General features: G+C 44.3%; 1 protein-coding gene and 1 pseudogene across 4 annotated transcripts in view; one reads left to right on the top strand and one right to left on the bottom strand.

Annotated features, from left to right (window-relative positions):
* Nucleotides 1-1,867: 1,867 nt before the first annotated feature.
* Dnmbp (dynamin binding protein) overlaps nt 1,868-24,701 on the bottom strand; it is a 115,469-nt gene continuing 92,635 nt past the window's right edge. For 3 of the 4 annotated variants that reach the window (XM_029563011.1, XM_029563012.1, XM_029563013.1), the window contains 11 exons: nt 23,747-23,894; nt 23,061-23,078; nt 22,287-22,486; nt 20,532-20,662; nt 19,552-19,656; nt 12,870-12,998; nt 11,199-11,531; nt 10,629-10,808; nt 8,622-8,820; nt 5,967-6,520; nt 3,245-3,430 (listed from right to left, as the gene is read on the bottom strand). In XM_029563011.1, coding sequence (XP_029418871.1) covers nt 3,245-3,430; nt 5,967-6,520; nt 8,622-8,820; nt 10,629-10,808; nt 11,199-11,531; nt 12,870-12,998; nt 19,552-19,656; nt 20,532-20,662; nt 22,287-22,486; nt 23,061-23,078; nt 23,747-23,894 — 2,183 coding nt within the window. Of the gene's footprint in view, nt 3,431-5,966; nt 6,521-8,621; nt 8,821-10,628; nt 10,809-11,198; nt 11,532-12,869; nt 12,999-19,551; nt 19,657-20,531; nt 20,663-22,286; nt 22,487-23,060; nt 23,079-23,746; nt 23,895-24,701 lie in introns of all 4 variants that reach the window. The other variant, XM_008831937.1, reaches the window with a different exon arrangement.
* On the top strand, nt 14,830-15,797 carry LOC103733169 (annotated as a pseudogene).

Here is a 24,701-nt window from a genome sequence, read left to right as displayed (position 1 = left end):
CAAGGGTGTACTTATATGCAGGCATAACACTCTCACACATAAAATAAAAATAAATATTTTTTAAAAAATCTTTAAAATTCTCAAAAGAGAGAAAAAGGGAAAGGAAGGGAGGAGAAAAGGTCAGCTTGGCAATAGGAAAGTGGGCGAGAGGACGCTGGAGTCAGAGAGTAAGACGCGGATTGGGACCGACGCTGGAGGTGAAGGGCTGAGCCATGACGCTCACAGGAGTTTTTAGAAGAGAGCTGCCCTGACGTATGGCTGTCCTCTCCTTTGTACTCCTCTCTCCGGTCTTTCCTTCTCTTTGCTTTCTCCTGCCCTCCCCTCCTCATCCCTTTCTTCTTTCTCTCCCGTCTTCCTTTTTGGGGGGGAGGGGCTGATACAGGGTCTCACTATGTTGCCGAAGCCAGCCCCGAACTCTCAGCAATCCTCCTGCATTAGCATCCCATAAGTGCTGGGATTCTGGACCTGCCATCATGCCCAGCTCAAAAGAAATTTTCACCAAAGATTTCTGTTCTTCAATGCCTTGAAACAGGTTTGTGATTTAAAAAAACAAAAAACGAAACTTTTTTTGTGGGAGGACTAGAGAGATGGCTCAGCAGTTACAAACACTGGCTGCTCTTGCAGCTCACCCAGATGGTGATTACCAATCAACCCTCTAGAACGCCAGTTCCAGGGCATCCAGTGCCCTCTTCTGGCCTCCCTAGGCATTTCACACACTAGTGCACTTATTACATACATGTAAGTAAAACATGCATACACATAAAATTAAAATAAAAATTTAAAGTAAATTTTTTTTTCATGACAGGTTGAGGATGGACAAAATCAAGAATGAGTGTCTCAGCAAGACCTTGATCTGATTTGATCCTTTCACATCAATCTGTCAGAGCTACAGAGCTTGGAGTAGAATGTGATATGGATGCTCTGTGTGGGGAGGATGCTTTGGGAGTGATGGTGATCAGTTAGGAACGACCAGCAGCCAGGTGACAGGTATTTCATCCAGGATGTACTTCTGGGTTTCTGTCCCTAATAGCTTTAATTCAGGGTAGAACTCGACAGAGATATGAAGATTTGCCCTGTGCTAAGCATGTCCCAGTAGTCATGAGGCCATCATACCTTCCTGCTCTCTTCTGTGCTTTCCCCAAGCTGAAGCACCAGGAGCCATCGCGCCTGTGCTTCTGGCCGGCAGGACCACTGCAATTCCTCTAGCACGAGGCCTTGAGTGAATACGTCTGTGGTGACTCTGGTCACTGCTCATTAATTACCCATGCTGTAGCTCGCCTGGAAGATCAGCCTGCTTGGCACTAGGCTCCACTGGGGTGGGCCTGGGGGTGGAGTGATAGGCAATGTCTAGCATTCTACCTCTCTCCTTCCTCCATTAGAGGGTCTCTTTCATGCTATGCTGCCTAGGGCTCAGGGAGGACTGACACAACTGCCCTCTCTTCCGTATTTATTTTTAGTGACTTATTGCATATTATTTTTTAAATTATGCATACGTGTGTGAGTGCAGGTGCCGACAGAGGCCAGAAGCCAGAAGAGGGAGAGAGACAGTCACCAAGACAGACTCTGGGGGAGGGAGAGTCTTTGGACTTCATTGTTCCTCTTCTCAATGTGGCCACATAAATATACCTTTCTGAGAGAGAGAGAGAGAGAGAGAGAGAGAGAGAGAGAGAGAGAGAGCTGCAGACGGGCATCTTGAGAGAGAGCACAGAGGCTGTAGCACTGTTAGCAGGATGACCTTCCCTGCATTTCCTCAGCTGGCCTTTTCTGATCATTCTTCCAGAATCAGCATCATCAAACTGTCAAGAAGGAACCCCCCAAAACCAAGAAAAATGTCACAATCCAATATGGAGGAAATCAAGAAAACATGGCCATTAGAAATGCTTTTATTTATAAAAGAGCTACTTAAATATAAACATCTCTAGATATAAACACTTCACAAGAGACCCTGACCAGTGGTGTAGATTCTGTGGATGAGGTGTGTCCTGATTCACCAGGATTTTAAGGCTAAATGCCCAGCTGGAGGAGTGGGGGCTTAAGGCTGGTCCTAACTCCCTTTCTTAAGAGACAAAATTCATAGTTTCCCATTCCAAGGTAGGCTTCATGTCTAGGGACAATCTGAAGTAGGAGCCCTGCTAAGACAACATTTTCAAGGGCAGTTTCTTCATGTACGAGACTAGAAAATGCCCTCTTGCTGTGGGTGGGAGGTCTCATCGGGCACTTTAGGATCTGTTTGGCTTTGAATTTTGAATTTGTATGCCAGTCAGTGATGACAGAAAAATCTTATTTCCCAGCCTAGAACCAGCAGTTTCTGGGACCAGTTATCCTCCTTCAACCCACATGACTGTCTTGAGCATCTGGGGATGCAACCAGCTGGCAGCAGTGGGCCTGGGAGCAAGAGAAAGGCACCCGGTCTTCCTCTAGGAGCACTGGTTGGAGACTGGTGCAGAACTAACACTTTCAAGGGGCGGCTGGGGCACCAGTCCTGCTGCTCTAGAGAAGCCAGTCAGTGACTGAGTGAGGAGAGGGCCTGGAGCCCTCACACAGACCACATAAAGTGGAGGAAGGGGCAGATGACTGACTGTCAACCAGGGAAGAAGAGAACCTTCCAGATGCAAGGTCAAGGGGGAAATGGAAGACCTGAAACACTTGGTAAAAGAAAGCAGCTGGGAATGCAGTGAAATAAATAAGATTAGTCTCTTAAGAACTAGGCCCTACGGGTAAGTGAGTATCAGAGAGAAGGTGTGCTGGGCACTGGTGTCTCAGAAGCTTTGACACACCAGGTCTGCTGTGGTCTTGACAAATCTTTCCACATAGGGAGGCACGGTCTACGAGGGCTCCCAGAGCCCTGCTGCCTCTCCATCCATGCCAATTCCTGGCCAGTCGATCATGATGCATGCTACAACCAACGCCAGCACCTTGCCTTGCTGGCATGGCTTCCTGCATACGCACAAAGCCGCTTTTCTGACTGGAAACCTCTCATTTCCCAAGGCTGACCCCAGCACTTGCCCCCCTTCTTGTGGTCACCAAATCCTTTGCCAAGCCCTGGGGTCCACTTCAAATTCGAGAAATTCTAGCGAGCTTCAAGGTTTACAACCCAACTGAGAACAAAGCTTATCTTGTGCTCCATGTTATGGATGAGCGGTGCGGCAGGGCCTGTGCTCAGAGCAGGTGCCAGGCGGCCCACCAGAACCTTCCAGCGGACTGAAAGCGAAGGCAGCATGGTTGGGCAGGAGCTAGCCTGGGCTCAGGTGTACTCAGTTTTGCGGATATAATTGGATGGGACGTAGCCCTTCTTCCCGTTAACTTCAGCCAACCACCACTCGGTATTGCCTGTAACATCTTTAAATTCGAGGATCCTGAGTCTCTGATTGGCTGACACACTCAGCTCATTTGGGTTTCGTGCCTTGAAGGTATAGACGGCAAAATAAACCTGTGTGAGGGAGAGAGGGAGTTTAGGAATCTTCTTGGAGCAATGCTATTGGAATCCCACAGTGAGGGGATTGTCTAGGCCTACACTGTGTCCACCGAGCACCTGAAATATAGCTGGGGCACATATAATGCAGCACAGTTGTGACAGCCTGCATAAGACCTATGCAAGCTCAAGCCAGAAAAAATACCAGCATAGGAGGGGAGAAGGGCAGGAAGCCCAGCCCTGGATGAGGAACTACTGGCAGCTGATAGCTGCTCAAGGGAGAGTCAGCTTTTTTTAGGGGTGTGATGCCAGGTAGGCTCCAGGGTATGAACTCACATCCAAAAGCATTTGGGGATACAAATTAGACTCAGGTCTTCTGCAAGAATGGCCAGTGTTCTTAACCACTGAGCATCTCTCTAGTCCCAAGAACTGAATTTCTAATATGATTTAACTTCAAGTAGCTATATGACTGGAATAGTCCATAATGAACAGGGCAAGTTCAAAATTAGCTGGCCATGGTGGCAAATTCCTATTATCCCAGGGCTCAGGAAGCAGAGATGGGGGGATTGCCACAAATTAGAGGCCTGCCTCAAAAAACAAACAACAAAACCCCCAAAATTCACACCTTTTAATAGTTTCAGAACTGCCTTAAAGAGGGAAGCTCTGGTCAATTGAGAAGATACATGAGCTATGATGCATGTGGGGTACCTTCTACACCCTAATTCAGGGTATTCTGAAATAGGACCAGGGAGAGTTCAGAGCACTGGCCTAACATGCTCCACACCCTGGGTTCTAACCCCATAAATGGGGGGAAAAACACTCCCAAACCCTAAAATAATAATACATGATTAACCTCAAAGCAAGAAAGGACAATCTTCTAGGTGTCATAAAGAAGATACAGTACACAGTCGGGGGGGGGGGTGGCAGTGCCAAGAGAAGTCACAAGGCCCCTGGGACCAGAACACACCCAATGATTATCCTTCAGGATCTGGCTGGGTTCAGGAGCTAATGAGGCTATGTTCCCTGTCCCAAATCACTATCTAGGACAGGTCTATTTGACATGTCCAGATGTCTAAAAAAACTGTCCACTTGGGTTCAGAACTGAGATGTCTGCCTTAGGCTTCAGGTAGATAGAGAATCACCAGAGAGAACTGAGCAGGCACAACAGTCCGCTGTGGCAAGAAAAGCCAGAACTGAGAGACTAGGAGAAAACTGGCCTGTAGAATCCAGACTCCAGCAGAAGTCACATGTCTACAATGCAGCCACATCTGTAAATAATCTAATGAGAAACTCATGGCCATGTGAGCCTCTGCAAGAAAGGTGGAGGTGCAGCTATAAATCTGAATGTGGCTTTAAAATATAATGTAGGAAAACGTGCAGCAGGAAGGCTGCATCCGATTCACAAGACAGGAGCAGATCATTACAAAAACAAGAAAAGGGGCTAGGGAGATGGCTTGGCAGTTGAAAACGCTTCCTGCTCTTCCAGAGGATGAGAGTTTGTTTCCCAGCACCCACATCAGGCAGCTCAAAATGGTTACTCCAGCATGAGGGGGAATCTATCACCTCTGGCCTCAGTGGACACCTGCATTCATGTGTACAAATCCATACATACACATAAATCAAAAATAAAAGCTGGGTGTGCTGGTGCACTCAGGAGACAGCCTGTAGTGAGACCCTGTTTTAAAAAAACAAACAAGGGAGGGGCTGGAGAGATGACTCAGCAGTTAAGAACACTGGTTGTTCTTGCAGAAGACCTGGGTTTGAATCCCAGCACCCACATGGCAGCTGACAACTGTCTGTAACTCCAGTCCCAGGGGATCCGACAGCCTCTTTTGACCTCTGAGGGCATTGCATGACATGGCGCACTTACCTACATGCAGGCAGTACACGCATACATATAAAATAAAAAATTTTTAAAAAGTTTTAATAAAACAAACAAACAAACAAACAAACAAACAGGGGTTAGAGACATGGCTGAGAAGTTAAGAGCAAGTTAAGAGCACTGACTACTTTTGGAGAGGACCTGGGTTTGGTTTCCAGCACCCACATGGTGGCTAACACCGTCTGTAACTCCACTTCCAGGGATTCTGATGCCCTCTTCTGACCTCTGAGGGTATTTTACGACACAGGTGCACTTACATACACACAGGCAATATACTCACACACATAAAATCTAAATAAACAAAACAACAAAAAGAAAAACTGAAGTAGCACTTAATTTCATTTCTAAATTCTAGAAATAAAAATATAGTTAGGTGAATAAATGGGTTAAACATCAACCTTGATAAGCTGGAAGAACTTAGGAATTTGAAGAGTAGAAAAAGGTTTCCTTTTGATATCTTTTAAATGCCCAGTGACAGAGCAGAAGCCTCCAGGAACGGCTTGGGAAGTGTCCCTGCAGCAGGTACTCAGACACCGCGCTGCTCCCTAGGACGGCATGGGGTTTGGGGCATGTGGTCAGGATCGGCGACAGCCTCATCCCCAGACCATGCCCAGGGCCTAGGCAAGCCTTTGCCTCTCCCTCTCTGTGGTGCTCCTCCAGGCATGCACTTACCTGGTTGCCTTCTGTCTCGCTGCTTCCTTGCCCCTTGTTTCTGTCTTCTGGAGTCTGGTAGGCTCTTGTACGTCCTTTTATGAAGTCATTATTACTTTGTCCATTTCGATCTGGTGCAGAGTAACCAACCACCTCTGGATGCCTGGAGCTTCGGTGGCAGCCCCTCAGGTTGGCAGCAGGTTGGCCTCCATTCCTGGCCCCATCTGTAGAGTCCCCTGGTCTAGGCTGGCAGGTGGAGTCTGGGTCTGCAGATCCCCTGGGAGGACCACTCTCTGGACTCCCTGGGTTCAAGGCCTGACTGAGAGTTCCTTGGTCACAGTCCTTCAATGAAGACACATCCTGAGGTTGCTTCGGGTGCAGTCCTGAGGAGAAGGATACGGACATGCTGCTGGGGTTGAAGGTCAAGGCACTGTTGCTGTTCTGCCGCAGGACCCTGGGCGAGGGGCTGCTGTGCTCTGATTCTGTGGACGAGTGGCTGCCCACAGAGGCGTCTGAGTGGCTGCGCCGAGGATTGTAGGGCTTCAGGAAGGAGCTGTACACGAAGCCTTTGGTGACTGCAGAAGGAAAGAGCGGCAGCTTGTAGTAAAAGGAGGGAGGATCAAGGAATTTACAGAAAAACTATGGTTTAAAGGTCAGGTCAAGGGTGAGACAAAACAGATTGCAACATCTAATCCCAGAAGACAATCTACGCATTCAGAGACAAAGACCTGTGGCTACCTTCCAGTTCCTTCCTAGTCCAACCTCCTAACAGAAGGATAAGGAGGCCTGTGGGAAACTGAGGGTAGCGGGAAAAACAAACACAACAGAAAACTCCAAAAAACATTTGCTTAAAAACAAAAACAAAAGTGGTCCGTGCTGGTAATCTGAGCACTCAAGAGGCTGAAGCAGAAGGATTGTTGCAAGCTCAAGGCCAGCCTTCCCTACAGAGTGAGACCTTGATTTAAAATAGCAAAATAAAAACAAATACACAAATAAATGGCGGCTGAAGATGGGCCTATGAAGAACATGTCACACATTGCCCCTCAGGGCTGAGAAGGCTGCTACAGGCGAGTTCAAACACACTACATGTGGCAAAGGATTTCAAGACCAACCCTGTGCTGAGGAGCCCCTCAGAAAGGCCATCCGCCCTCGTCCTCACACACTGGGACCCTCAGGGTTGGAAATGCTGTGGAAGGCTGTGAGTATTCTCAAGTAGGCTCTGCCTCTCACTTCGAGCACACAGCCATGTACAGTGTGCCCACTTTAACACACTGCCCACAATGACACAGAGGGCACTCAGCTGCACATTGCAAACATAAAATGTTTTCTAGTATGAAGAAGTCTAGAAAGTTCAGACCCGAGGCATGTAACTCCTTAAGACTGAGACCATCTCCTTCGGGATTTCTTTTTTAAATGTTAATATTACTTTAGTTTTATAATATGTTTTGTTTACTTCTGTTCCAAGTCTCTGCTCATGAAGGAATCCCAAATTTCTAGAGCTGAGGGACTCTCCTGGGTCCTCCACACGACAGGCGGTGTCCGGACACAATGTGAGGTATGTCACTTGGATTTTTCCATGGATTCCTGGGATCCCAACTCTAGTCATAATGTTTGTGAGGCAAGTGCTTTATCAACTGAGCCATCTTTCCAGTCCACCAGATCTTTTAAAGAAACCAGAAATGCTAAAAGTTGTCTAGGCCCCCAAACTCTATCTAGAATGCTTAGGCCAGGTATTTTAGGACACCTTTTGTAGAAACTCTAGCTTTCTTTCCATTATTTTTTTGGGGACACACGCACACACACACACACTTTTTTTGTCTTTTTGAAGCAGTGTCTCACTGTAGCCCCAGCTGTCCTGGAACTCACTATGTAGACCAGGCTGGCCTTGAACTCACAGAGATCTGCCTGCCTCCGCCTCCCAAGTGCTGGGACTACAGGTGTGCGCCACCATGCCTGGCACATATTTTTGATTTGGGGAAAGGCGAACACATATATATTTCATAACCCACCACAGCAAAATATGACTATATTACATTGGAAAAGGTAAGCTATGATTATAAATCATCTCATCTCATATCTCTCTGTTCAGGTTTGGCAAAAGGGTTCTAAAATTAACCTTTGTTTTTCTAAACTTTTTGATTTTGGAACTGTGGGAAAAAGGACTATAGATTAGGATTATTCTTTGTACTTTAAATCCCACAATCTCACCTCCCCAATCTCCACCCCCCAAAGCTGTGAGCTGTTTATAGTCATTCTCTAAATAGTAATGAGGTAAAATTGTTACAGGGAAAAAGCAAACAAAATCCACAGATTTTTAATTCACATACAAGACAGATTTATAGAAACTGAGAGAGTTTTTTGTGACTTAGAAGAGGTTGGAAAGAAACAGGATCCATTAGGTATATTTATTTCCAAGTCAAGCTAAAAGACATGGCAAGATCTTTCAGGATAAGTAATGGAATCTTCTGGAATTTATCAAAACAAAAACATAATCTGCAGTAGTTGTTTTGGTAACGACCTGAGCGTTATACACTCTAGAAGTGGACCAATGTTTACAGTTACTTTCCCCTTTCATGAAAGGCTCTCATGTCTTTCTGGCCCACACAGGCAACAGTATAACCTAAGTAACCTTTCCCTCATTCAGAGATGGGGTCACCTGATGCCTGGTGCTCTTACCTCCATTGTCAATAAGCCAGCGGTTCTGACTGCCCATGGGGTCTTTCTTTTTGATCACACCGACCAGGTCACCTTCCAAAAGGGATACATCCAAGTCCTGAGCAGCGTTGAAATTCCGTTCGACTTGGAAGAGTTTTTCAGGAGGATACCTCGCCAGCAGGGAGGCCCGGAGGTCTTCAGACTGCAGCATGTAGCTTGGCTGACAGGCAACAGCAAAGGCAGCAGCGTGAGAAGCCTGCCTGGTCCTCGTCCTTGTGGTCATATTTGATCTCAACCCACTGTCCGAGTCTCAGAAGTGAAGCACCAACCACTGGCCACCCACTACCCCAAAAGACACTTTTATAATTGAGTCAGGGTGTGTCGGGTAAAAACCATGATCTTTTCGACACTGTTTTGATGTAGCTGTGAGGCAAGCTAACATACTTACTTTATGATAAACATAGAAAACAAAAACAATTAAAATGTTAATGAATCAAAATACTGGGGCTGGGGAGGTACTGTAGCTTGGTGGTAGAGCGTGTTCTTAGCATGTATGAGGCCCTGGGTTTAATCATCAGCACCAAGATAAAATAAAATTTAAAACTGGGGAAAAAAACCCAAAATACCAAGTAATATTATCAGGTCTTACAGATAGGAAGATTCTCATTATTTAGGTTTATCTCTCTTGGCTTCCCGAGCTAAAAAATAAAGCCATAAAAATAAGAAAACTGAAGATAATGATAAATCCAATTCTCCCTTTAAAGTAATTGAATGTCTAAGTGACTCTATGAAGCAGAAGTGTAAGAAAGGTGGACCAGTGGTCTTTGCCATTGAGAGCCCATGTGAATCTGATGTATTTGATCCTATGTTTTCTTTCTTAATTTTTTAAATTATTTTTAAAAATTTTATGTGTATGCATGTATTGCCTGCATGTAGGTTAAGTGTACCTGTGTCATGCAATACCTGTGGAGGTCAGAAGAGGCTGTCGGATCCTCTGGGACTGGAGTTACGGACAGTTGTTAGCTGCCATGTGGGTGCTGGGATTCGAATCTGGGTCTTCCGGAAGAACAACCAGTGTTCTAAACCTCTGAACTCTCTCCAGCCCCTTGATGCTATGTTTTAAAATAAGAAAAATTTGGCAGGGGAGATAGCTCATCAGTTAAGAGTACTGGTTGTTCCTGCAGAAGACCTGGGTTCAAATCCCAACACCCACATGGCGGCTAACAACCATCTGTAACTCCAGTTCCAGGGGATCGAACACCCCCTTCCATCCTCCATGGGCATCGCACAACATGGGTGCACTTACACACATGCAGGCAATAAATACACTCATAAAATAGCAAAAGAAAAAAAATTTTTTTAATTTAATATAAGAAAAACTGAACTAACAAAGAACATATTTCCAGGTAAAAAAGAGGTCAGTCCTTTATAGTTTGTCTGTGTTACCCTGTCTAATATATGATCAAAAATAAGTAGGCCTGATAGAATAAGTATATTGATAATACTGTTTCCTTAATTAATTGGTCAATATGTTAATTAATTGGTCATTGTATTAATGTGTTACTAAGATCCAAGGATGATTGCAGATTTATACCAAGACTCTAGGTGGTCTCAATCGGGTACCTGCAGGCAGATCAACGATGCTCGGGAAATACTGAGCCCATGGTAGAATAGACCCACTATCCTCTATACTTCACATATCTATCCTTCACGTATAAAAAGTTTAAGCTCCTATTAGCCGTTTATCAGTAGTCAGGCTCATCAATATCGATAGCATCTACTTGTATAACACTTACTATTTCTATGTGCCTTCTACAGAGACTTGTTAATAGCCCTGTGGTGCAGGGCTAATAATTATCATCAGTTATCATCTGTGACACAGACATGGGGAAGTGAGGTGACATGCTCTGGACAGCACAGTGTGTAAGTAAGTATCAGTGCTGGCATCCGTACCCAGGCCCACCCAGGCCATCTGGCTCTGTAGTCCACACTCAACCCATAGTTCTGCCCTTCTCAGCGCCTACTCACCAGGCCCAGGAGGGGCTTCCGAGAAGACTGGCGGTCTGTGGTTTTTCTCTCAAAGGGCTTCTTCAAGGCTGGAAGCGACTCTGGGAAGAAGGTGAAGACCTGGAGCTGCTGCAGAACCCTGCTGTGTTCCTCATGGAAGATGGCGATCAAGTTGCCCTCTCTGTCGGCATCTTTGAGTAACTGGAGTTCGTGAGATGGCAAGGCAAGGAAAGAGAACAGAGCTGAGAGATCCCGGGCTGGACAGAGTCCTTTCAGAACCAACTGGAGCTAAAGGTCAGCTCAGCTGGCTGTGTTAGGTACCCACACGGCAGCCAATGCAAGCGACAAGGAGGTCTGTGGAACTGCAGTGGGACCGCGCCTCTGGAAACTGTTCAGCGTGGAAAGCAACATTCAAACAGCCTCAGGTTTCATGGCACCATCAAGGGACCAAGGGCTCCTAATAGGCAGGAACTAATGACATGCTTCATCTCTATTCTGGATAAAATTTCTTATCCCCATCATGCATTCCCAGAAAGTACCAAGTAAGTGCACTCCAGAGACGACATCGCCCCGGCAGAGTAAGAGACTCACCGACAGCAGCGGCTGCAACTGCTCCAGTGCCTGCTGCACAAAGTCGCAGTGGGCCTCGGCATAGCCATGGATGCAATTGGTGAAGAGGCCCTGGGCATACTGCTGGAACTTGGGCAGTTCATCTAGCAGCTGTGCGTTCAGCGCCTCATAATTATTACGTGCTGACTGCAGCTCCTCCAGGGTCTTCTTGTCCTTGAGCTTCTCTGCCCGTTCAGTGCAGTTGTAGAAGTCCAGGAGCTTGTCGAAGCGCTTCTGTACCAGCTTGTGGGGCCCGGTGAACATGCTCAGCAGCTGATTTAGGGGACCGATGACCAGCCGCTCTGTCCTCTCCTTCTGTAGGGACAAGAAGGATATGCCACAGTTGGTCAGAATCTCATTTCTTTTCTCCAAAGCACTTTAAGGCTGATTTAGTTGAGTCCTATATCTCCTGCTTTGCCTGTAGGAGCCCAGATGACACCCGACACCCTATCCCTACCCCCCATGGAAAAGCACAGCCATGCTCCACTGACATGTTTCACCAAGCCTCTCAGCATCTATTTCATCCAGCAATTCCCACACCCAGGCCTTTGCCAGCCAGGCTAATCCCACCATAGCTCCTTAGCAGATGAATACTAAACTGCTCTTCAGTATGATGCTAGCATTAGAAAGCTGACATGACAGTCTATCTGGTTAACCCGTTATGTGTAGGTGCATATGGCTTGATTCTAACCTCAAGTTTGCTTCTTAAATAAATCTGGGACTAGGTACTCTGACATGCCTATAAAACTTTCTAGTCATAACTGCTTGGTGATACCTGTTTTTCACTTTTCAGGGCACTTCTCTATCATTCTTTCTAGAAAGACAGATGTTGAGGGTAGGGTATTAAACACATAAAAACATAAATAAGTACTAAGCAGCCTATAATTTTGTGTGTGAGGCCAGAGGACAATCTCAGTGTTGTTCTTCTGGCCCCACCCCCACCCACCTTTTTTTGAGGCAGGGTCTCCTGTTGGTCTGAAACTCACCAAGTAGGCTAACCAGTAACCACCAGTGGTCCACCTGCCTCTGCCTCCCCAGTGCCAGGACTACAAGTCTGTGCCACCATGCCTAGCTTTGAGTACACAGGAGTACTAGGGACTCTTAACTTCTGTGCTCAACACTTTACCACTGGAGGCATCCTCTCAGTCCCAATGGCACACAGTGAAGGAATTTACTGTTAGACTCCCTGTTAGTTCCAAGAGCACGTCGGCCGTCGCCTTACTCCACACACGTCACTCTAAGAAATCCCAGTCCCACACAATTCTATCAGCAGTTAGATAATCCCATATCTCTATATGGAAGTTCCTAAGCAATTTGGCCTTTAGTACTTCGTACTTTATGAAGGCCTGTTTGATACTATTTTAACTAGAAAAGGAATATTTAGGAATAACTGTTTTCGATCAGAATTATCAACCAGACTAAATTTTCTAGGTTTTCCTAGTTTGTCCTCTGAAACTAAGTTGAACACAAGCTCTAGAAAAATCCACAGAACACTCAGAGGTCCTACCTGTCCCTCTAACTAAAAGTGATATTCTGTCTGTAAACCCTGATGTGCTCCTGGTGTCTGTGGATTTGACGTTTGCATGAGCTGCCATTTGAGAGGACCCTGGGAGGGGCCAGATTACGAAAAGGGGGCTGAAGAAAGTCACTTACAAATTTTGTGAAGAGCTGGTCACTGATGTAGCGATGCACCTTCTCAAACTGCTCCAGGTCACGGTGTCCCCTCTCCATGCATAGATCCCACATGCTCACAGCTGCTACCACTTTCACACATGCAGATTCCTGGAGTCCACGAGCAACAGATACAATAAGAATGCAAAGAACTTTCTAGCCTTCAACATTCATCCCTGCAGCAGTCTAACAAAACAACTAGTATGCAACCTTTCCTCTCTGGTCTAATAGTTTGGCTGTGAAACAAACCTGTCTTTATAAATTGACTTATGACATAGAGAAAAGTTAAGAGTTTTAGTTAGAAAAAAACTGGTGAAGATTTTTATCATCTTTTTTGTTTTGTTTTTTGGTCTTTTTGAGACAGGGTCTCCTGTAGCCCCAGCTGATCTGAACTCATTATGTAGAACAGACTGGCCTCGAACTCACAGAGATCTGCCTGCCTCTGCCTCCCAAGTGCTGGGATTAAAGGCCTGCACCACCACGTCTGACTGATTTTTATCATCTCTTTAGCATTCTTCTACACCCCTAGAGGAGCAAGATTTTTTCTTAAGATTAAAAAAAAAAATTTATGTATGTGTCTCTACTTGTATATGTGCACATGTGTGTAGGTGCCAGTGGAGGCCAGAAGACATTGGATCTCCTGGAGTTGGCGTTATAGGCAGTTTTGAGCTTCCCTAAATGGTTTTTGGGAACTGAACTCAGGTCTTAACTCTTTAAAAATTTAAATTATTTTTATGAGTGTACTGCCTATATGTACGAAAGTGCACCCGTGTCCTGCAATGCCCATGGAGATCAGAAGAGGGCCTCAGATCCCCTGGTACTGGAGTTATGGTTGGTTGTTAGTCACCATGTAGGTGCTGGGAATCGAATCCAGGTCCTCTGCAAGAGCAGACAGTGCACTTAACCGCTGAACTACCTCTCCAGTCCCACCAGGTCTTCACTCTTAACCACTGAGCCATCATTCCAGCCCTGAGAGTTTCTTAATTTACCAAAAGCAAATCAAATCAAAACCAAGACAGACCTTGGAGGGTTAATGACCAATCACTCCTCTCTCAAGTCCTGGCTTATGCTGACCAAGGACACCTGCCTCAACTTCCCTCCTGACAATCTGTCCTGCTTCCCCACTGACCCCGGCTCCCGTGGTTCCAGCCCTCTTCTGCTTCTTCCCGTCATTACAAAGACGCAGATGGTGGCACAGCTTATTGAGGCTGATGGTGCAGCTCATTGAGGCTTCTTCACTGTCTCCCTCCTCCATGAAATGTGAGTTCCAGGAAGACAAAGGTTTACCTGTTGTGTTCACGGACTCCGTGACCATTTGTTGAGTAAGTGAACATAGAGGAGAGACCGCCTGATTGACATTTTCATGATCATGACCCTCATGACTGTTTTTCAGTCCTAAGCCAATTTTTTTTTCCCAGCTACTTGGCACAATGATATTTTCTTTTAAAGGCATTAACACAAATGAAATCTAAATGCATAAAACCCCCACAAGTACATTTCAAGGGTCAACAAAATCTCTTTAGCAAAACCTATGAATGCATCATATGTTAGTTATAACATTTTTGAGGTATCTTGTTAAGTCACATACATATGAAGTCTGTGTAACTATATAACTAAGGCCAGTACTCTGTCAGCAGCACAAACCAACAGCCTTTCTAACTCTTCTCTAGTGGAAACGAATGTGAAACACAACTGTCCTCTTGTTTTCTTTTAAAGAAATACTGTAAGGAGAGTGTGGTAGTGCATGCCTATAATCCCAGCATTCAAGAGGAACAGGCAGAAAGAGCAGGGGTTCAAGGTTATTCTTGGCTACTTGGAGAGTTCAAGGTCATCCTAGGCTACATGAAACACTATCTCAAAAACGAATAAACAACTAAGCACTGAGGGGACCCAACATGGCCTGCACTGCAGAGATGCTGGGCGTGATGGCAAAATAATCAACAGCAACATGGCGGGTGCCCTGGCCAGCATTAACTGTGAGTGTTTCAAGAGGGGCTTTGCACCTGCTGAGGAGACTGTGAACAGTAATGGCAAGCTGCACCATAAGCAGTGCTTCACATATGCTCAGTGCACCCAACAGTTTCCAGGACTCCTCTATGAGTCTGAAGGAAGGAAATACTACGAACACAATCTCCAGATGCTCTGTACTCCCTGCTACCACCAGTGTGGTGAATTTATCACTGGCCAGGCTACCAAAGCCATGAACAACTGCTGGTAAACTGAATGCTTCTGATGTAACCTCTACCACGAAGTACAGGCAGACGCTGGATTTGCCAAGAATGCTGGCAGACATCTCTGTTGCCCATATCATAATGGTGAAAAGTCAGAGGCTTGGAAAACACATCTGCCAGAAATGACATGCTAGCACTATGAACAGCCTCTGATCTTCAAGAACGACCCTTACCACCTAGACCACTTCAACTATGCCAACTTTGGGAAGGAGCTGACTGCTGAGGCCCAGGAGCTGAAAGGGGAGCTGTACTGCCTGTCATGTCATAAGATGGGGTCCTTATCTTTAGTGTCTGTCAGAGGCTTGCTGAAGGGTTTATAGTGATGGCATGAGCAAGCAGCGGCATGTGGAGCATTTTGTCTATGCCGAGTTCAAAAACCATTTCTTAGACATCACCATTGTGAGAGGAAGGGCTTGGCCTATTGTGAAACCCACTATACCCAGCGATTCGGTGATGCTTCCAAGGTAACAGGGCCATAGAAAGTGATATGGTCTTTTCCCTCAACAAGATCTGGTGTGTGAGCTGCTTTACCTATTCCACTTGAAATACCAAGCCAACACTCAAGAATACATTCGTGGAGCTGGACAAGAAGTCAGTCTGTAGGAAATGCTATGAGAGATTCCCATCAGAGCTGAAGAAAAGACTCAAGAAACTAGCTGAGACCTTAGGAAGGAAATAGTGTCCAGCTTCTTCTCTTCTATGCAAAGATGGACTGCCAACATTACTTGATCCTCCACCCTTATTTAAAACAAAACCATTTCAGAAAGAATGCTTTTCTTCATTTCTTTTTCTTGTTAAAAATTTTAAGTCAGGCATGGTGGCACATACCTTTGATCCCAGCACTCAGGAAGCAGAGGCAGGCAGATCTCTGTGAGACTGAGACCAGCCTGGTCTACATATTGAGTTTCAGGCCAGCTGGGGCTTAAAATATATATATATATATGTATATGAACACAGATGAAATAAGAACTTGTCTTTGCTTAGCCATAGCAGTTTATGGGCGTGTTGTACAACAAAAAATACATGCTATATGGTCATTTTCAATTAAGGCCCCCTAAATTAAATTAAACTTTTCAAAATTACAGGAGGCAGCTTTGGGGCCAGGAAGATGGCTCATCGGGTAAATGCACTTGCTGCCGAACCTTGATGGCCTAATCCTGGGTCTTATACGGTAGGAGAGAACTGACTCCCACAAGCTGTCCGCAGACCTCCAAGGTACTCCTTTGTGTACATTTGTCCATACAATAAATACAGACACAATAAATCATTTTTAAAAGACTCAGCTTTACATGACTCAGATTTTTTTAAAAACTGCAAAGACTATTTTCTTTTATATTCCTAAGAAAATCACTTCCCATTCATATTGGAAAGGATACAGGGACTATATAATAAATAGCCAAAATAATTATTGTGCAGTCTTAGTATGCTTATCATATTAGTATTAGAAATGAGTATACAGGGGGCTGGGGAGATGGCTCAGTGGTTAAGAGCACTGACGGCTGTTGCAGAGGACCCAGGTTTGGTTCCCAGCACCCACAGCGCAGCTACAAACCATCCTTAACTCCAGTTCCAGGGAAATCCGAAGCCCTCCTCTGACCTCCGCGACATTGCACGACACGGGTGCACTCACATACACGCAGGCAATACACGAAAACACATAAAGTAAAAATTAAAAATAAAATATAAAAAAAAAAGAAATGAGTATACAGATTAGTAAGAAGCAAGTAGATTTAGAACTACTTTTGTTGTTGCTGTTGTTAAATGCTATAATCATTGCCCTTCGTTTTCTATTTTGTTCTCCTTGTGAACTTTCCTTTGTACAGTTACTTAACATAGTTCTCAGTTAGCTGGTGTATCTTTTAAATTTTGAGAAAAAAAACTATATTGGGTGTCTGAAAATACTGCATACTTTGTGATTGGAAAAAGGAAGCATTTTTTAAATATATTATACAACTATGCTTCTAAGCTTAATGTGAAATATGTAATATTCAAACAGAACATGAGAGGAAATATTATGTAGCCTGGAATATATTGCTTTAAAAAGGTGGATGTGAGCCAAGTATGGTGGCATATGCCTGTAATCCCAGTACTTGGGAAGTGGAGGTAGAAGAATCGAGTCCAAGGCCAGCCTTAGCCACACAGTAAGTCTGAGGCCAATCTGAGCCATATGAGACCCTGTCTTAAAAAAATAAAAATAAATTGGATATGTATAGTCATACTGCCTTTATAGTTCTGCTAGTATCTATGTTTCATATAAAATCACTTGCCTTACCTGATATAATACATACCCTAAACAGGAGTTCTGTTTTAATAATACCAAATTTAAAAAAAATTCTTTGATTTAAAAAAAAAAAAGAACAAAGAAAAATATTGTAAAGTTCCAAAATATCAGTCTATGTGCCAAATGTAAACAGAAAATTATACAGCCGGTGACCCTGTGGCCAGTCCATCTCGTCTGGAAGGCTTTTCACTTTGTGTCAGTAACAAAACCATTCCATACATCCTCTCCTAATTTCTACTATCAGTTGTCAGAACCAACCGACACATCTATCAAATGGCTATTTAATGTCACAAAAGTCCTGCCTTAAAATGCTGTCACTCTCTGCAACAGGGATGTGCCTCTAAGCCAGGGACACGAGCATGTACTGGCTACGTATTCATAAAGCACAGGGGACAGTGGTTACTACAGGGTGTCAGGACTGGGACAGTCCAAAGAAACAGAAAGACAAGTGAACATACTTGGAAGTTGCTTCAACAGTTTATTTGTTAAATCTCTCACTCTAAGCTAACGTAGTCCTGAAAAGTTTTATGAACTCTAATTTTAACCTAATTAAAATCCTTAAAAACATGCTGGGTGTGATGGCGCACACTTTTAATCCCAGCACTCGGGAGGCAGAGGCAGGCTCTTTGAGTTCTAGGCCAGCCTGGTCTGCATAGTGAATTCAAGACAGCTGGGGCTACAGGGAGACCCTGTCTCAAAAGACCAACTTAAAACACGAAGGGATCAGGAGACAGAGCAGGAGGAATTATTTTCACTTATTCCTTATCCTTAAAACACGAAGGGATCAGGAGACAGAGCAGGAGGAATTATTTTCACTTATTCCTTATCCTTAAAACACGAAGGGATCAGGAGACAGAGCAGGAGGAATTATTTTCACTTATTCCTTATCCCCTTTGTCTTTTTTTTTTTTTTGAGACAGAGCTTCATGCTGCAGTCTAGTCTTCAAACTCACAGCAGTCCTCCTGTCTCAGCCTCCTGAATGCTAGGTTTATACCACCATGTCCATTTTATCCTCTGTCCTATTAAATTAAAAGAAATATTTTTAAAGCAGAGAATCTCCTTTAAATGAAATTATATTCATTTATGGAAATGTTCTCAGGGAGAGATGGGGACACAGCAAGTGCTTACAGTCTCTAGACACACTGCTCTGTTAAATCAAAGAACTTAGAACAGAAATGACTGAGTCTGGTTCTCACTGCCAGGGGCCAGAAAAAACCAGGTTCACCCAGTGCCCTTGAGCTTCTTCAGTGCCCTGAACCAACTTAACAGCTCCGACTACTCTAGAGTGGACATTGTTGAGCAACTCTGTGAATTGAACGTTAAAATGGTTAGGGTCTGGAGAGATGGCTCGAAGGTTAAGAACATTAACTGCTCTTGCAGAGGATCAGGGTTTGATTCCCAGCACCCACATGGTGACTAACAACTGTCCATAACTCCAGTTCCAGAGGATCCTCCTTGGGCATTACATGACATGGGTGCACTTACACACATGCAGGCAATACACTCATACACATAAAATAAAAATAAAATATTTTTTAAAAAGAAAGAAGGAAAGAAGAAAGAAAGAACCATGCAAGCAATACACACACACATAAAATAAATAAAGAAAGAAAGAAAGAAAGAAAGAAAGAAAGAAAGAAAGAAAGAAAAGAGAAAGTTAGTTAAAATGGCCGGTCATGGCTCCCACCTATAATCTCAGTACCTAGGAAATAAGGGCAAGAAAACCAAGAGTCCAAGGCCATCCTCCAATACAAGTTTTCAAAGCCAGACTGTCTCAACAAACAAACAAAATCAGAAGGCCCCCTCCACAGAACCTGTGGCTTGTCTCTCCTTTTGTCTATGCTCCTGGTTCTACAACCACACTGCCCATTTGATCTTCAGAATGATTTTGGCAAATTAAACTATGACAAGTGCTTCTTACATAAACGTGTGGAAAAGGGTGATGAGGCTCTGGAGGGAGAAGAGAGTGAGGACACTTGAAAGTACTTGTTTCTAAAAATTGTGTTAACTTTTAAATACTTCATAGGAATCCCAACAAATGGCACAAGATGGTAAAATGGTCATTTGAGTCCAGATTACTTTCATTAAGCAACATGCAAGATGAACAGGAAAGTGGAGAAAACTTTCTAACGAGAGAGATGTTGATACTCACCCGTATATGCTGGAGGTAGAGAGACAGGTCTCGGATAAAAGATTTAATCAATCTTTCCTGCATTCGGAAGTTCTTTTCCGTTTCTTCGAATAGTTCGTCTTTTATCTGTTCAAAATAAGTGCTATTAGAAAATATGGATTCTCCCTCAATAGGCCTTATTAGCAAAAATAGAAGCATCTTTCATCAAAATTTTTAACTTGCTATTTCCCTGAATCATATTGAATTGAATTTGGATGTCTCTGTAGCTCTGAAAGACTTCTGAAACACAGGCTGGCCTGTCTACTTCCAAATTGGCTTCCCCTCCACTCAGAGGTAAAACCAGTGCTCTGGTTGGGCTGCTGTCCTCTCCATTCCCAGCCACATCTATCTGCCAGTGCCTTGCCCTGCACTGTCCTGCCTGGCAGGCCTCTCACCCTCCCTAAAGACTCAGATAAACTCAGGCCAACACAAATACAGTCTCACTGAACTCCTGTTCAAGTACTGCATCATTCAGAAAAGAAGTACAAAGCATGAAACTGGGGCTCTTCTAGCTTGTATTTTCCGCTGTTTCCGCTGAAACATGCATGACACAGAGGAAAGAGTCTGGAGACTTCAGGTTTGCACGAAGTACTCCTACCAAACTGCCTTTCAAGTCCCGAAATCTCCTTTGTTTCCCTCTCTGTAACATAAGACGTCCAACTAGGTGATCTTTTAAATCTCTTCCAGCTTAATACATCTACAGTTGTGGATTGGACTACCCAAAAATAGGTTATAAGCTTCTTAGAGGCACGAAAACCACAATAACTATTATATGCCGGCTTCCTAATTTGCCTCTGTGTATATTAAAAACAGCTCAGTAGCTGCAGGGCCCTGTTTCTACTAGCTGGCAAAGCCAGAGGAGGCGCTAGGAAGGGACCCATGCCAAACCACATTAGAAGCTGCCCATGGGGCCCTCCAGTGCTGTTAGAGACATGCTGGTCCTACGAACCCAGGGCCCTCACCTGAGGAGCGAAGCCAGTGAGGTGTTTCAGGTGACTGCTGACCCGGTTGGACTTCTTAATGATGGAGTGGAAGTTCAGCTTGGAAATCTTCTCCATGAGGCTATCTTCATCACCTTTGCGGTACTTAAGCACTAGGGAGAAGGTTAAGGCAGCTGGTCAGAAAAGTACTTTCCTAAGCCCGAAACCCAGAAATAGAAAGGTTTTTCTAAAAATGAACATACAATGAAATTAACAACATCAACTTGTGTGACAAAATATTACTCATTCTGGAACAGATGCACACCGCCCTCAGCAGAGACTGGGCAGCTGGGAGGAGGGTTAAGGACTAAAGGAAAGGCAGCCGGGTGGAAGGTCAGGAGTCAGGGATGTCTGTGAGTTCAATGCCCGAGTCTATCCCTAATCAAGATACAGCCTTATAAAGCTCACTTTTACTTCTTTGAGTTTCTTTTGAGTAATACTTTTGAGCCTTCTAAGATTAGTATATGATGATCTCATTCATATACAAAATGAGATGTTTATTTTTATTTTGGGGGTTTTTGTGAGGCGGGTTTCATTTTGTGGCCTGGAACTTGCTTTGTAGACCAGGTTGGCCTTGAACTCACATAGAAAAATGCTCTCCACTAGCTATTTGATTAGCTACTGTGCTGTATTTTAGGTGCACTCTGAAGAAAAGTCTGGAAATAACAGATGGGGATGGTGGAAGGGGAACAGCCTGTCACCGAGAAGATGAAGAGGACATTTTATCAGGTTGAACCCAAAGAAAGGGCTCAATGGCAGAGAACGCAACGCCTACGCCACAGCCAGCGTCACTCATTATAACATGACTGAGGAAGGCAGAGAGTGGAATTTTATTACAGATAATTCTAGCAAAGTGTAGAAAACAGTAGAAATACAAAGACACTACTCTACGTTACTGTCTCTTTGATATGAATAAAAATTCAGTATAGTCACCTTTCTATAGCTGTTAAGTATTCAGTTCAGCGCCCCAATAAGAGATTTGAAAAAAGACAATAAAACTGCCCAGTTCATGCTGTCGGGGGACGAGTGGGCATCCAGCTGACTACACAGTGCTAGGAGGGTCAATGAGGGGCTCACAGCAGACAGCAGGTCACTGGGCACAGGTGGTAAGAAAAGAAGCTGGGGGAGGGGTAGATTGGGGGTTGCTAAAAGAAGACGAAAAGTCCTAACCTAGTAGATGACAGCAAGACTGCAATTCAATGAGTAGAGAACAGATCTGAGCATGTGCTGAAAGGACTTCCTTAGAGAAGCCGGAGGAATGGTATGCGTTTGAGGACCCTTGCTGACCGCGCTGTGCGCTCGTCTCCACACTCCATGCAGACCTACAGCCTTACTGCTCACTTACTCATACCTTACTCCAATTGCCCAGAGCAATGCTTTGATTATAGCTGCTTTGATTTTTTCATACCACAGTGGCTCCAAATTCTATTACCGTTTTTCTTCCTCCCAGCCCTGTTACACCTGCAACCTGCCTTGTTTAATTCTGGGAAAATAATTCTTTTATTTTTTTTAATTTATTTTATGTATATGAGTGTACTGCCTGCATGGATGTAAGCGTGCCCATGTCATAGCATCGGATCTCTGGAACTGGAGTCATGGACAGGTGCACCTGGGTCCTGTGCAAGAATAGTCAGTGCTCTTAACCACTGACCCATCTCTCCAGCTCCAGGAAGTTATTCTTTTGAGGAACGCCTTCTCAGAGGCACGCCTCCTTCACAGTAACTATGCCTTTCTTACCCAGATCCTTTCGCCGTTTATATTCATTGATGTTAACGTTGATTTCCTTGACAGCAAGGACTGCATTGGTTAAAGGTACTTTATCTGGGTGGGATTCTGGGGTGGAATTCAGCAACTCCATTAGCAGCAGTGGGTAACGCATTATTCTCTGTACTGGCTTGATGAGGAAGGAGCCTAGGTTGATGTAATTGGTGCATCCCCTGTAAGAGACAGCAGAAAAAAGATAATGCTAAGGTATTTCTGGGTATCATTTGCTATCCCTAAATACAGTTCTGTCTTTGACTCTACTTTCCAGTTTCATTCATTCAACAAATATAGTCATGCATCACTAATGGCAGGGCCATGTGATGAAACATGCAACCATTAGGTGACTTTGTTATACAACCACTACTGAATATACTCCACACACTGAGATGGCTACAGCGTCCTAGGGGATGTGCTCTTATGGGACCTGTTGCACAAGTGGCTCACCACTGACTGAAAAGTTCTTATGTGGTACATGGGTGCATTTACTGGGCACCTGATAAATACCAGGCACTATTCTAGATGCTGGGGACTTAATAGAGACCAAAAGATAACTTTGCCATGGAGGAAGAAAACAAGCAATAAAAAAAATAAATACATAAAGGGCCGTTTTGTAGTAAGTGCTATGAAAAAATATGGGAAGATGTGCCTAGGTTTCTGTCATAAAGAATATAAAGTCAGCCTAAGAGATGGAAGAAATTCACTGAATAAATGAGTTCATGCATTGGGTAGCAAGTAGAGGGGACTTACCATTCGTTGTACAGGCTCCTACAGGATGGGAGCATGAAGAAAAAAAAGAGAGCTTGTATTAGACATGGCATTGATTCTCTCCCTGTTCTCAGAGCATGCCTACATTCAGCAGTCGAAAGCCATGCAGGATAAAAGAAAACTGAATGCTGGTGGTGGTATATCCAGTCTTATCAGAAAGTGAGCCCTTGCCAGGCATGGGGGCATAGGTCTCTAGTCCTAGCACTTGGGAGGCAGAAGCAGGTGGATCTCTGTGAGTTCGAGGCCAGCCTGGTCCACATAGAGAGTTCCAGGCTAGCTGGGGCTACAGAAAGACCCTACCTCAAAAAAAACGCCCTGGACTTTTTATTTTTGTTTTTTAAGATTTATTTAATTAGGGACTAAAGAGATGGCTCAGCAGTTAAAAGCACTGACTGTTCTTGCAGAGGACCCAGGTTTGGTTCCTAGCACCCACCTGGTGGCTAACAGCTGTCTATAACTCCAGTTCCAGGGGATCCGATGCCCTCTTCTGACTTCCAGGGGCATGGCATGGCATGGGTGCACTTACATACATGCAATCAATACACTCATACACATAAAATAAAAATAATAAAATATTTTTTAAAAAAATAGTCCAGACAGAAACATGGGTTAACACCTAAAAGGCAGAAGTAAGAGCTATGATGGTGTGAAATGATCAAAAGTCCTACTTAAGATCTGCCAAGGAGTCCTGAAGATGTTTCTGGATCTTCTCATCCTTTTCGTAGATTTCCAGCAGTGAAATGGCCTCATCATGGTTCTGGCAGTAAACCCTGTACGTTCCTTCAAGTTCATCCCGGTGATCAAGAAACACGGGTCCTTCGGAGCAGACACAAACATACGGTATTGTCAGGAACATTCTCAGTATCCTTAAACACAAAGTGTTTCACCAAACCTTACCATCACCCAAATCTACCTACTGCAAGAAACAGCAAGATAATCCATCAAATTAATAAATACTCCTGTAACAGCTTGAAGTGGAAATCATTTAAACCACAATGGAGAGATCCATGTCATCATGTATTTATTTTCCAGAACACACAGACACAGACACAAACACAGACACACACCCCTGCTTTGGAACAGCTTCTGCCCTTTTAATGCAGTCAGAGATGAGCATCTATCTGCAGGCACCCACCACATGGTCACTTGATCGGATCCCACAAGGATCCCTTGCTCACTATTCTCCAGGAAAAATCTACACAAGGGTGAAGAAATCACTCTACAGCTATGGTTTATAACTTTGGGTATAATTTTAAAACACAGGTGTACAAATGCAATTACTACACTATTGAAAAATGTCTGTAATGGAGTTGGGCATGGTGGTTCACACCTTTAATCTCAGCTCTTGGGAGGCAAAGGCAGGTGGATCTCTGTGAGATCAAGGCCAGCCTGGTCTACATAGCAAGTTCCAGGTCAGCTAGAGCTACAGGGAGACCCCCCCAAAAACAAAAATAAATAAATAAATCTGTAATTTTTAAAAATCCCCAATCAGGGGCTGGAGAGATGGCTCAGCAGTTAAGAACACTGGTTGTTCTTGCAGAAGACCTGGGTTCGAATCCCAGCACCCACATGGCAGTTAACAACTGTCTGTAACTCCAGTTCCAGGGGATCTGACAGCCTCTT

The sequence above is a fragment of the Nannospalax galili genome, unplaced genomic scaffold (assembly GCF_000622305.1).
Source record: "Nannospalax galili isolate Female #2095 unplaced genomic scaffold, S.galili_v1.0 scaffold875, whole genome shotgun sequence".
Taxonomy (NCBI): Eukaryota; Metazoa; Chordata; class Mammalia; order Rodentia; family Spalacidae; genus Nannospalax; species Nannospalax galili.
Note: the sequence above shows the minus strand (reverse complement) of the source record. Positions and strands in the feature narration are given on the sequence as shown.